This window comes from Thunnus albacares, chromosome 21 (genome assembly GCF_914725855.1).
Source record: "Thunnus albacares chromosome 21, fThuAlb1.1, whole genome shotgun sequence".
NCBI lineage: Eukaryota > Metazoa > Chordata > Actinopteri > Scombriformes > Scombridae > Thunnus > Thunnus albacares.
In genome coordinates, this window is record NC_058126.1 from 24,916,810 (window position 1) to 24,930,557 (window position 13,748).

The 13,748-nt window shown below is 41.1% G+C and overlaps 1 protein-coding gene across 2 annotated transcripts in view; it reads left to right on the top strand.

Moving 5' to 3' along the window:
• Window positions 1–13,748, top strand: part of LOC122972616 (E3 ubiquitin-protein ligase HECW1) — an 81,633-nt gene that overhangs the window by 39,693 nt on the left and 28,192 nt on the right. For both annotated transcript variants that reach the window (XM_044339854.1, XM_044339855.1), the window contains 5 exons: window positions 1,681–1,823; window positions 2,166–2,266; window positions 5,132–6,138; window positions 7,228–7,813; window positions 12,226–12,324. In XM_044339854.1, coding sequence (XP_044195789.1) covers window positions 1,681–1,823; window positions 2,166–2,266; window positions 5,132–6,138; window positions 7,228–7,813; window positions 12,226–12,324 — 1,936 coding nt within the window. The remainder of the gene's footprint in view (window positions 1–1,680; window positions 1,824–2,165; window positions 2,267–5,131; window positions 6,139–7,227; window positions 7,814–12,225; window positions 12,325–13,748) is intronic.

Genomic DNA, 13,748 nt, shown 5'->3' on the forward strand with positions numbered 1-13,748 from the left:
AAGTGACTCTTAAGAAGCTTGGACTGTGATCAGACCCCCACTGAGAGCGATGGGGGCGGAGGGGAAGGGAGGGAGATTATTTATTTCATCAAAACTAAAACCACATACATCTCTAATTGACTTGGAGAAAGAAGAATAAACTCTAATTTAGGCTCTGGAAAGATATCTTAATCCATCATAACGCTGTAGCTTCAGTAAAGGAGACCACAAATTGGCAACCGAGTAGTAGTAGATAGGCTTCCAAACCCAAACAGATTTAGAAAGAGATGAACAAGCTTATTCTTCATGACACTGTATCAACAAAAACTGAACATTATAAATTGCACAGAGAGGGAATTTACTGCAGGGTTTTGTATTTAGTGGTATTACAGTGTACAAGGCTGTATGCTGTATTTTTTCTGGTCAGTTGAATCTGATGACAATCTACAGTCTTATGAGCAGATTGCCTTGAGATTGACCGAGCACTTTCATTCACCCCACACAGTGAATACTTTCCATTTTGGACATTTCATGAGTTCATTTAATGGGCAGGTTTATCATGAAATGACCCTGTCTCTGACAAAATACATTTATATACTACTGGTAGTTCTTTTCAAAGTACTTTATGAGGAAATGTAACAGCTGTAGAAATGTGATATTCAAAGCCAACAAAGGAGTCGTAGGGAGGAGGTAGGGGTGGTTTGGAATTTGATCCAACAACACCACGTGGGGTGCAAGACACAAACCGTCTTTCTCTGTTCTAACCTTAAATCTGAGTTGAAGACATGTACCTATGAGCATGATTTGTAACATCAAAACTAGTTTGGAGCCAAAGACTCTTGGGGGAGCTAAGCCTCCCCAGACTCTCCTGTAATTTGAACACAGATGTTGGTGATCACTTAACTTTTATCTAGTGTCATCGTTAGATCAAAATTTTAATTTGTCAATTACTTTGGTTTAGTGATGCACCAATCCAATATGCCAGATTAGTACTGATACCGATAATGGCTTGTTAAGTGGATCAAGTATCGACTGCATGTCATCGATCATTAAATACAGATACTTGGTCAATGTCATTATAAAATTCAGTATTTCTATTATCAGACACATTCTTTGGGTTGCTTTTATTGGGTTGGTACTTGGTACAGCAGATACTCTGAGTTTATAATTCTGAATTGGTACTGAGAGAGACAAAGTTGGATCAGTGCATCCCTACTTTGGCTTATGACTAAATACCTGTAAAACTAATGACATGCTCATTAATCTCAGCGGTACTTTGTGCTACATGCTAATTAGCAAATGTTGGCATGCTAGCACACTAAATTAAGCAGTGGTGAACATTGCATGCTAACTCACGGAGCTGCTAGCTTTTCTGTAGACTCTTTGTCTTGTCCAATATTTAACCAGCCAATACATTGAGTTTAGATTATATTGTCCAACACTGATTGAATATTTTCCTGTCACATTCACTGCAAATATTTTGTCTTGTTAGTTAATAGAAATGTTTTCTTGTTGGGCTGCATTTTGATTGCTACAAGATAAGGTTGCCCTAAACTATTTAGACTTTAATATCCTCATAGTCTGCTATCAAAGGCTAATATACTGGCAAACAGACACTATGATCTAACTGTAACAAATATCAAATATCATCCCAATACAATGACACTGAGCAACATGATCTGTGTTTCTCTGTTTCTCCAGAGGTTTAACTTTGTGTCTCTGCCCACTGATGTGCTGGAGATCGAGGTGAAGGATAAGTTTGCCAAGAGTCGGCCAATCATCAAGCGCTTCCTGGGGAAGCTCTCTGTCCCTGTCCAGAGGCTGCTGGAAAAACATGCAATTGGGTAAAACACACATACCACACACACTCATGCATTATTGTTGTTGTTTGAAGTTGGATTGCAGTGGGACCGCGTTCGTCATCAGTCCAAATATTACTCTAGTGCTGGATGATTCATGTCTGTAGAGGTGTGGAAGCTTTCCCACATACACAAGCCCACACAGACAGTCGATGAGATAAAGGGTGTGGGTGGTTGTAGCCAGTTTGAATCTCTTGTGATTGTCTGAGTTTAGGTATTATTTCAATAGCTATGTGTACATATGGCTGCATGTCCTTGCTGGTCAAAATAAATAAAACTAAAGCAACTTCTCTTTTATTCCGTCTGTCACTGTCTTTTTGTCTGCAGGGATCGGGTGGTGAGTTACTCTCTGGGTCGTAGGCTGCCAACAGATCACGTCTGTGGCCAGCTGCAGTTCCGCTTTGAGCTGACATCCTCTATTCATCCAGGTACTTAAGACATCACGCCATCTAGCAGCCCGGACAGACATTTTCTCAATCCTCCCTTTGGCCTTAAAGAAATCTGCTGATATTTACAGGCTGTAAAACCTTGCTCTTAAGTAATCTCTCTCACCAGAGGAAAAGTGCTTTGAAGCTCTTTTAAAGCATCAACAACTGGGGAGGATGGAAATATTTCCAAAATACATATTTCCTACTCATTTGTTTGTTTCTTTCTTTTAATTGTGGATGGTCACGGACAGGTAAACAGGGCTGAACAGAACTAGCAGAAGGAACAACACAAAACAATCCAACAAGGTCTGAACAGAAAACCAGAACTTAAAGAAACTGAACTAACAAGGAGATGAGGTGCAGGCGGGGAGATGGGTGGAGAACTCGAGAGTGGAATGAACATACAGGGAGCTGATTGGCTGAGGACACACAGGGAGCGGGGCAGGGCTGACGAGGCTAACACAGGGCAGGGCTAACGAGTCCAAATGCAGGGCAGGTGTGGAGGAGTACATGAACACACAAGGGAAACAGAACAAAAACCCAGAAAACAAACTCAATGCCATCTACACTAACCCATCCAAAACCAACCACAAACACAAACCCAAGCACACAACCCAACAAACTAATGATGCAATGATGAACCGAGGGACTAAACAAACGTGCAAAACCAGGAGACCCCACAGAACACAACATAAGACCAAAAAAACACCCAAAGTCCAGGCAAGATGTGACACACACCTAAACCATCACCGGTGAAGCCAATTAGTTTTAGAAGTCACATATGTAGTTAAATAGAAAATTGCCTGTGTGGAGACAGGGGGTTCAATTGAATGTAGTATAAATACATCTGTATATGTGGTTTAAATATAACTGTATCTGGAATATCCAACTTTTGATGGGCAATATCATAGCAAAACTCCACCATGAAGACAAAGGAACACTCAGAGCAACTCCATGACAATGTGATTGTCTTGTATCCATTCCCTGACTTGTGTTTTCAATTTCAAAAGATACTGAAAATCTCTTGGAGTGCAGGATTGTTGAAGCAACAATAGTTGGCTTAATTGCTTCATCAGTTGTGGTGTTATGGGAGAGTGACTAGACACCATGTTGCATTGCACATAATCATAAACATAGCAAACACAACATGAAGCATGACGGTGGCAGCATCATGCTGTGGGGGATGCTTCTCTACAGCTCTGTGAGCGTAAAATGAACGTAAGAAAATCTGATGCAGTCTGAGAGAAACCTGCATCTTGGGAGATTTGTTTTCCAGCAAGACAATGAGCCCGAGCATAAAGCCACAGCTTAAACAGGAATGACTTCAAAACAACAATGTTAATCTGCTGAAGTGGCTCAGTCAGAGTCTAGTATTTGTGACTGTTCACTCACAATCCACATGCAACCTGACAGCTCCAGCTGTTTTGGAAAGAAGAACGAGGGGGAAGCGTGTAGATGTGCAAAGCTGATATAGTCCTATTTACTGCTGCCAGAGGTGCATCTACTGAATACTGACATGGAGAGCTGATTTCACTTTGACATTAACTGGTCTTTTTTCTGTTGATCAGTGTTATAAAAGCCACATTAAATCTACTTTGATTCAATGTTGTAAAAAAAATTGACACAAATAAGGATGAATACTTTTTATAAGCAATGTAATTCCTGAAGACGTATTTAGGGTTATGTTAGTAATTACCTTGTTCAGTAGGGCTATGCAATATAAAGAGGATAAGAGCTGGCCTGGATTCAGACAGCTGATTGCTTTTTAGATCTAGTTCCAAGTTGATGAAATACTTGTATCCGCTAAGATGTGAAGCTAACAAGTCTCACATCAAATTTTGTTTTTTTATTAACAGAGAGCAATGTGCATCACTTTATCTGGCTGAAATACCAAATATTACCTGGAGATGATATTAAATTATATTAGCTGTTGCAGTTAATGTTAGTTCTGTAGGTAACTTCACTTTCTGTTGTCTGCTTTTCTGAGAGCTGGTGTCTGTATTGGGCTGGTGAAACTGTAAAAATAGCTAAATGCGTCACATCAACTGAGTAACATCAATATTTTAAGCTTATTAACTTGATAGTAAATCAGGACTTATTTACTTATTTTAAGTATTTGGAGCAAGTAGCTTGTGAGAAGTAAGTTTGTGCAAACGTAAGCAGACTACACCCGTTATTTATGTATCAGACACATATTTCATTAACTCATATCTTCTGCTGCTCATTCAGGTTTCATAAGTCAAACAAAGACAGATCTCATTTGAGCCTGAAAGTCTGTTCTCCAGCATAGAAATAACAGTTTGACAAACAAACCTTAACTCAAGGTCCTTTTACAAGCTTTTTCACAGAGTTTTCAGTCACATTCCACAGACTTGTTTGTATTTATTGATTCACTGATTTTATTTCCTCACCCACTATAACAGGCAAGAAGAATCTGCCTGTAGTGAAACAGATAAGCTCACAGGCAGCCTTGATCAATCAATATAGATACTGTTAATATGTTCAGGACATATAAACAGGAGATTTGTGTGATTTAAACAGCTTTCTGTGTGGATTACGCTTCACTAAATGCACCAGAGGAGAAAAAAATAGACTTGGAGCAGGGAGGCAGGGAGTGACGCACACTCCTGGAGAAAACTGATGAATGTGGCAAGTTCTCTTAAATTGCGTGTTGAGCTACTGAAGAACTAATCTGTTCATATAAACAATTCTTCCATGAGGCCAACTGATCTTAACATTTAAGCTTTTCTTTTTGCTTTTGGACTCATCCATTGTTTTCACAGTCAAGTTATGTATTATCCTTTAATAACTTTCAGTAGATTTGTCCTCGTTGTCCTTCTATTAACAGCATTGTTCCTTTCTCAGATGATGAGGAGGTCTCACTGGTCATAGAAGCAGCCTGCCCTGAAGGACAAAACGCAGCAGATGTCAACCATGTTCCTGATGCGGCTGATGATGACACGCTAAGTGTGGGACCCGACATGCCTGACCTCCCCCTGGACGCCCCTCCTGACCCTGAGACCTCTGCCCCACCGGCTTCCACGGCTGAAACCTCCACAACCGAGGAGGTCCAACCTGCTGAAACGGAGGAGACCGAGGTGGCACCAGAGATGGAGCAAGGCACCATGGAGGAGGAGAGCACAGTGAGGGAAGAGCCCCCGTGTACTGAGCCCCAGGCGGAGCAGGAGGATGAGGGCCCAGCTGAACAGCAGGAGGAAAACGCTGGAGTGGGGGTAGAAGAGGGAGCGGGGGAGGAGAGGCAGCAGGTGGAGGAAGAGGAGGAGCACAGAGAAGAGTGTGCATCACATGTTGAGGAGGAGGCAACAGTAGAAGAAAAGGAAGACGGGGAGGAAACCCAGCCAAAGCCAGACTCTGACAATCCTGCAGCAGGAACTACAAACAATGAGGCTCCTACCGCAGAGGCTCCTGCAGAGGGAGCCATCACATCCCAGGAGGCCCCTGTAGAAACAGCTGAAGGGGCCCCTCAGGAAGTGACAGATGGAGGAGAAAGACACTCCACCCCCTGCGCCTGCCAATCCCTCTTCACAAACTACAACTCCCATGGTCCCTCGCGGCGTAAAAACCGCCCCTGCTCCCTGCCGGTGTCAGAGCTGGAGACAGTGATTGCGTCAGCCTGCGGCGAGCCAGAGACGCCACGATCCCACTACATCCGGATCCACCACCTCCTCCACAGCCTCCCCTCGGCCCAACAACGAGCTCCAAGCCAGGAGGAGGAGCCCGGGGAGGGAGAGAATACAAGCACAACTCAAGACACCACCTCCACATCACCAACACTTAAAACCTCCAAAGACAGAGAGGAGGAGGGGCAGGAGGATGAGGACGAGGAGGATACAACCCAGTCTCCCTCTCAGGTAGGAGCCACAGATGGACTGTCAATAAATACACACATGGGTATGTAGAATTTAGCAGATAGCAAAAATACACTGATGCCTGTAACTGACACAATCAATTGAATTACATTTTCACAACAGACAGTGGTGGGAGAAGTATTCAGATCGAGTAGCAATAATGTAAAAATACTCCATTACAAGTAAAACTACTGAATGAAACATCCTACTACAGTAAAAGTACATAAGTATCATGAGCTTGATGTAGTTAAAGTATTGCAGTAAAAGTAGTGGTTTGGTCCCTCTGACTGATATATTATTATATATGACATCATTAGATTATTAATAGTGAAGCATCAGTGTTAGAGCAGCATGTTACTGTTGTAGCTGCCGGTCGGGCCCCTCCAAAGAGTCAGCAGATAAATCTGAGGGGTGGTGAGATGATTAATGGGAGAGGAAAGAAGAAAAAACAAAGTTCTGACACACAAATCTGTTTTCAGTTTTTGGACTTTTTCTCTAATCTTTGATTTTTGGTGAAATATTGGATCATTTGAACATTTATTGAAATGAAAGCATGTGAGAAGTTTAGAGGGAAAAATCACTATTTGGTGGAGCTGTTAACAACTCATAGACATGTGAAATGTGACTCCGACTACACACTGCTTTTTGTAAGACGTCAAAAGACAAAAAGGTTGGAAACCACTGGTTTCATCTTTAACAATGTGTTGTATTTTAAAAGCTTGTTATATTATCCATTGTGTCAAACCTTCATCTGAAAAATAACTAAAGCTCAAATAAATGTAGTGGAGTAGAAAGTACAATATTTCCCTCTGTTGTTATGTCCTGTTATCATTCACTGTCCATCACAGTCTCAACAAAAGAGTTACTGGCTATCAGCAGCATGCCACTCTCATACATCTCTCTCTGGTATCTGCCTTCTGAACACCTGATATTAGGAAGAACTTCCACCTCGAAGCTTGGGAACAAATCAAAATGACAAATGACAACTTGTGTCCAAAGTTTGCTACAATTCATGGTTTTAAAAACCAAAAATGGTTCACATTAGAAACTTTACTCACTGCCCCTTTAAATCATGTCTGTGTTTTTCTGCAGGTCCCAGAGTGTCCAGGTCCCTGCTGCCGTCGCTCTCTTCCCCGCAGCCTCTCCATTGAACGCCTCTCTGAGCTAAACCAGCTCCTGGAAGGTGAGGGGGGAGGAGGAGGTGGAGGGCAGACAGCAGTCAGGAGGATCTCCCCCTCCTGCCTGGAGGGCGAGGAGGGGGATTCCAGTCACGGAGGAGGAACTAGAGTTGGCGGGAGCAGCCACAGACCCCCGGGCGAAAACGAGTGCGAGTTCTGCGACACCTCCTGCTACAGCACTTCCTGCTACAGCACTTCCTGTTACAGTACATCATGCTACAGCAACTCAGGCTATGAAGGGAGGGGCCGCTTCTGCAGCCACACCCGCCTCTCCTCAGTGGACAGCAACCGGCTCTCCGGCAGCACCGTGTTCTCCTCGCAGGATGAAGACGAAGATGAGGAGAGCGCCTTCGAGTCGGTACCCGACGCAGGCCACAGCCCTGAGGGCCAGGAGGGGGGCGGGGCAGGAAGAGAGAGGAGGGCGGGGAGGTGGAAGGAGTCCAGGAGAGGAGAACATGGGGAGCCAGCAGTGGCCGGGCCCAGTGATAGGAACAGCATCGGTGAGATAAAATATCACTTTCCTATTGGTCCTTCTTAATTAATACTCACTGCATTGGTTTTAAAGGAGATGCTGCTCGGTGTTTCTGACATGCACTTCATTACAAAAATGTGGTTGCAGTTTTTCATGTGGAACTCATGAATGAGTGTCAAAGTGTTTCTGAGCTAACGTTATCAGCGGTGAGGCTATTAGCCTGCAGGTTTGAGGGACAGCTGCAGGGAGAAGGAGAGAGAAAATGTGACTAAATATGAAATAAAGAGAGAAGTCATAGTTAAGAGAGTCAGAGGGAATGAGTACTAACATGAGAGTGTGTGTGTGTGTGTGTGTGTGTGTGTGTGTGTGTGTGTGTGTGTGTGTGTGTGTGTGAGCCACACCAATCATCAGACCATTAGTCTCACTGAATCTGAAGCTTTCATTCATGCCAACTCCTTACAACATGAATATGCAGCAAAACACTTTACAAACAGCATGTATGCAAGTAGAATTACTGTAAATTCTCAAATAGTGGTCGTATCCTTTATTGAACTCAAGTGCAAGTCCTTAATTCCTAATTTTTTATATTTCAAAAGTTTGGAGACACCTTCCCATTCACTTGAATGATAAAGTGTGTCCAAACTTTTGACTGGTATTGTATATTAGCCTATAGTGTGTTACAAACAATTTAATAAATGTTCGTATACTTGCTTATAAATGCTAAACCTCACCACTACTTGTATAGGTGTGTGAGAGGTATCATTCCTGTCTTTCCTCGTTAGCTTTTAATGTGAAAAATCTGCATGAATAGTTGAGTTAAATAGACTGTAGCTTAAGTGATTGAAAAAAAAAAACAGCAAAGGGGAAGTGATTAGAGATGATTAGTGAATCAAATCAGTAGTTCTGAAAAGGAAATCAGAAGCAGTAGATTGGTTGGTATTACATGACTGTTTTTGTAGTGCTGTGGAAACGTACATTATAATTAGCCATTAAAGTAAAGGCAGATCCACCCTGCTGTTATATGTTGGTGCTGTTGATTTTTTGAAACTTGGCCACCTACTTTTATTTGAGAATTTACTGTAATATCTGCTGTCACACTGTGTAAATTCTATTTTCAGTCTGATAAATGATGATATTGATCAGAAACTTTATCAGGGAATTCATTAAAAGAAGAGGTACTGTAGAGAGGATCCCCCATGCTCACATTATGTTAAAATGTTATTGTTATTATGAAAGCCCAAAAGACATTAACATTTAACAGATAGATGATAACAGAAATGTTATGAATCCCGTGTGAAAAGGAGGTAAGATACAGTACAGATAAAGCTATGGACACATATGTTGAAACATTTTATGTTAATTTAATCGAAGTAATAGCATGATTTCTAAATAAAAATAACATAACTAACTTCAAAATGCTTAAACAAGCTGCATAATGTCAGTAGAAAGATGAACACCTCTTCATATAACCTGCAGTCAAATGAGTCTGTTTGACTGGCCTTGTTTTACTGGATAAATTGTCATATTTTATACTGTATTTGTACATTTTTTACATAATGACTGTTGTTCACTGTGGTAGAAAAGTAGGTCACATACACACACACACACCGACAGTCTTTGCAGAAACAAAATGAAACTCCTCTGAAACGCTATCGGCACTCTGCCAGACTTCCTGCCAGGTTTGCTCTTTCATATGGTTTTCCTTTCTGTTTTCCCTCCCGCTCCCATCAACACACTAGCACATGTGCCACATAAAGTTGTTTTTTTTTTTTTTTAATTCTGAAAATAGAATTTCATGCTTACCCTCAGAATGTCCACACATCGAGAAGCCAAGATCAGCTTCTGGGTTTTATTAAAAAATCATATCTGGTCCAGTCTTTGGTGTTAATGTTGTGATATTACGAATATGATTGAACACAATATGATTGAACACAGATGAATCAGTGCATATTTATGAGAAAGCCTTTAACTAGATTTAGCATGACAGACTGGAGCCTGTTTTTTATTATCGTTTTCACTGGTTTATTGAGTTAAAAATGTCATCACTTCAGAGCTTAAACCCTCAGTTCACACTCATTCAACTAACCTCTGTCAGGTGTAAAACACTGTAGCTGCTGCGATGCAAATTGTTGTTGTAAATGCAGCGTTCGGAGGAGAATTTTTTGGGTTTTCCACCTCCTCTAGCAGCATGTAAACATGGTAGAAGACCAAGGAGCAGCAGAGTAAACAAAGAAGTGAGTGAGTAATGCTGTGGTAAGCGCTGTGTTATTTTAGGATTAAACTGTTGGAGTTTGTGTTGGCCTTGTGGGTGTGTACTGAACAGGAGGATTTAAAGCTCTGTGCTGAAGTCAGTAAACATTTGCAGTCAAGTCCTTATCAAGTCAAAAATGAGCTTTATAAGGAAATGAAGTATATCTGCGTTGATTGAGGCACATTGTGATCAGTTTTGCTTGTTTTTAAAAGGTTATTTCAGACATCTCTACTCAGGAATTGGTAACATTACTCATAGTGATGCCGTTTCTGTGACTTCTCTTCATGCTGTGATGACAGTGATGTTTCTGCCTTTTGCGATGATGAATCTCATGTTAAAGATATTTTTCTGCTGCTTTGATGGTGATAATGTTTCTACCCCCTAATGTTTCTGAGAGGGAATAATGTCTCATTAACGTGATAGCATTGAATGGATTACGTTCCATCAGTCTGACTCCGACTGGTCTTCACATCTCAAAGCATGTTGTGTGTATACTTCAAGTTCCGCTTTGCACTGACAGGCATTCTCCCCTCACCTGGATCACACGTCCAGACTGCCAGTGAGAGTTAAAACTTATAGAGCCAGTTGAGTTTGGTGTCATGTTTGGGCTGATTGGTTCTGATGTTAGTGATGTGTTAAGATGCAGTGGTTTAATCTAAATCTCCAACCCTATCACCAGACACAATGTTGATATTAGTCAATTCTGGAAAACCCTGGTTTATGTTCAGTTTGAATGTTTTTTAAATGATTTCTTTCTATAATCACAGCACATGGCATATAAAGGCATGGTTAAAGCTGCACTAATCAATATCCTTAATATATTACACAGTGGGTCAAATGTGGAATGGATTGCTTGTAATTGATGAATGCGCAGCAAATTCATCATTCATGTGAAACTTTCTCCTCGGACACATCGTGTAGTGTTTTCACTAAATCATTCAATCTTCATAATTATACAGTACTTAGAGGTATTAATATGAACTATCAACTATAGTATCACCTTCTCCCTTCTTCACTTTGTTCTATTTTACCAAGACATAACTTTATAAGACTTGGAAGAATAACCAGAGCTATTACAAATGAACTGAATCCATACCTGCTTTTAAAATAACTGGTTTAAGATCATTTTTCTGTACATGCACTAAAATGTGTTATAAAATCCCACATCACATTCGAAATTCTCCCTTCTTAAAATGTAAACATTTACACAGATATTTCCTTCTGAAACAAAATTCTCACCACTAACGTCTCAATAATCAATATTATTCCCTTTGATTCTGTTTAACTTATTTTATTGATAATTCACTCTTAAAAATAGGTAATTATATATATATGAGGAATATTTTTTTGTGGAATTTGTTTAATTTTATTCTCTGCCTGCCTTGTTTCATATTTCTATTGCTTTTGTCCCTGCAGCTCTAGAGAGCATTTTAGTGTCTTTCAGCTCATTGTTTTGGTTGACAGCCTGCTCTTATCAACCTCTGTTTTCTGCTAAAAAGCTCTGCTGAACCTACTGTACACTACCTGCCCAGCACCAAACAGCAGACAGACAAAGTTAGTGACCAGCTGGTGAACATAGCGGAGCATTTAGCAGCTAAAGAGCCAGATATTACCCTCCCAGGAGTTGGTAGAGAACAAACACAGAGCTAAAAAAAAGTTAGCATCGGACTCACATTTATCAGGTGGACACATCTCTCTAAACGATTGCTAATGTCGTTACATTCAGGTGCATGTGTGAACAGGCAACCGTTTGCTAAGATGTTAACCATTTCAACATATTAAGGTGATAATAGTTTTGTGTTTACAGCTTGTTTGCTGCCCCCAAGTTGCCATCAATGAATACTGCTTTAAGGTTAGGGCTAGATCATGGCTATGGTTAAAAACATTAACTGTTGGACTGCGACTGGATGCAGACTATGAACTCCCCTCTATACAACCTGGATGTGCTACATCCATGCTACATACACCACCCATCCTCCACACCCTGACTTTCCACTTCACCACCATTGACTTTATATAAAGATTTATATACAGTCAATGCTCACCACATAAAGAACACACTACTGCCCACTTGCTGGAATGTGGGGATTCCACATCCTAAATGTATGGCGTCCAGTCTGACAAGTGGTATAGTGTTATCCCCAGCCTTATGGTAACTTACCCCATACTGTCTCTCTGATGTCCTGTAGGCTCAGGCTTCTCCCCTCCTGTTGGCCATCTTCCAGTCCTTCGACCCAGCCATGACCTAAACCATTTTCCTGCAGCCACTGACCAAGCCTTACCTCCAAGTAAGAACCAACACCTCCCAGTCTTACTCTGGAGTCACACCTTGGTTTGCTGTGTGTGTGTGTGTGTGTGCGTGTTTCATTCAAATGCATGCTGCTGTGTATGTTTGCTTTTCAAACATATTCTGCCTCCTCTGTGTTTGCAGTCATCATCTCATCCTCTCTTCATGCAAACCCCTTTATGTTTAGATGTACAGCTTTACACTGCTCTGCTGCTTGCACTCTGTATTGGATGGTTGAATGGCTTGCTAGTCTTTTGCTGACTCAGAGCGGGAAGATCAGCTGCCAGAAGGTCCAAAAATCCACTTAGCTGTTAGATCATCACCCAACAGGGAGTTCTTAAACCTTTTTTCTGTCGTTCTTCTTATGCAAACACGGAACACGGAGCACACAACCTGAAGCGTCTGGAAAAGCGTCTGGAAAGTCTGTTTGTCCTGACAAAGTGTCAAATCAAACCGGAGGACTGAAACCAGCTCATTCATCATATACAAAAAATTGCTTCAACAACTTCAAAACAAACTCTGTGTGTGTGTGTGTGTATATTTGAGGCACCTGTTAATTTTACAAGCTAGAAAAGTTGTGTAACGTCACATGTCAGTAACAAACAATGTCACTGCCAATTCTCAATTAATTTGGAAAAACGCACTTGTTTTGAATCTAGTTCTGGACAAAATTAGCAGCCCACACAAATATCCTTCTTCTTTGAACCTGGAAGTTTTATAGTGGAAAATTAGCCACTAATAAGCCTTATAACTGTCAATCACATACCAAAAGGAGACGCTCAGTCGAGAGCAGTCTTCCCTATTTGGATATTTGTTTGTGTGATGAACTGATCAGGAACTGAAGATCGTCAAATTGAAGTAAAACAAGAACATTGGAGCAATTAACAGTTGTTGATGGCATTTCTGAGAGCTGATGGTAAGACCACAAACACACACTTACAAATTAATGATTTTGAGTTTCCTCTACCTTTTTAGCTATGTGTTGGCATGTGCATGATTGCTACCCTGCATTGCCTGTGCACACATCCTCAGAAAGGCCCCACACACCCGTGGTGAAGCCACATGGGTGTTTTCACTTATTCTGCCTGATTACTCTTTCTCAGAACAGTGTGGGCGTTTTAAAAGCTGTTGTTGACTGACACCTCTGAGTTTTGTTGCAACTCTTTGCATAGAAAAAAAGAACATATTAAATGTTATTATTGGTTTGAGAAGTTTGATGACTTCATGTAAGCATAGTTCTTCAACATGAGCAGAGGTCTAATCAGCCAGAATAAGTGGAAACACCTCCACAAGATGCACTTTAAAACAATCTGATGGCTTTTGTCTGAAACAGACAACAATAGCAGCTGTGTCAAAAAAGAAGAAATATTATTTAGCTTATAGTTCAACTGATCAATCAGCCTATAACTGATATAAGTGAATATT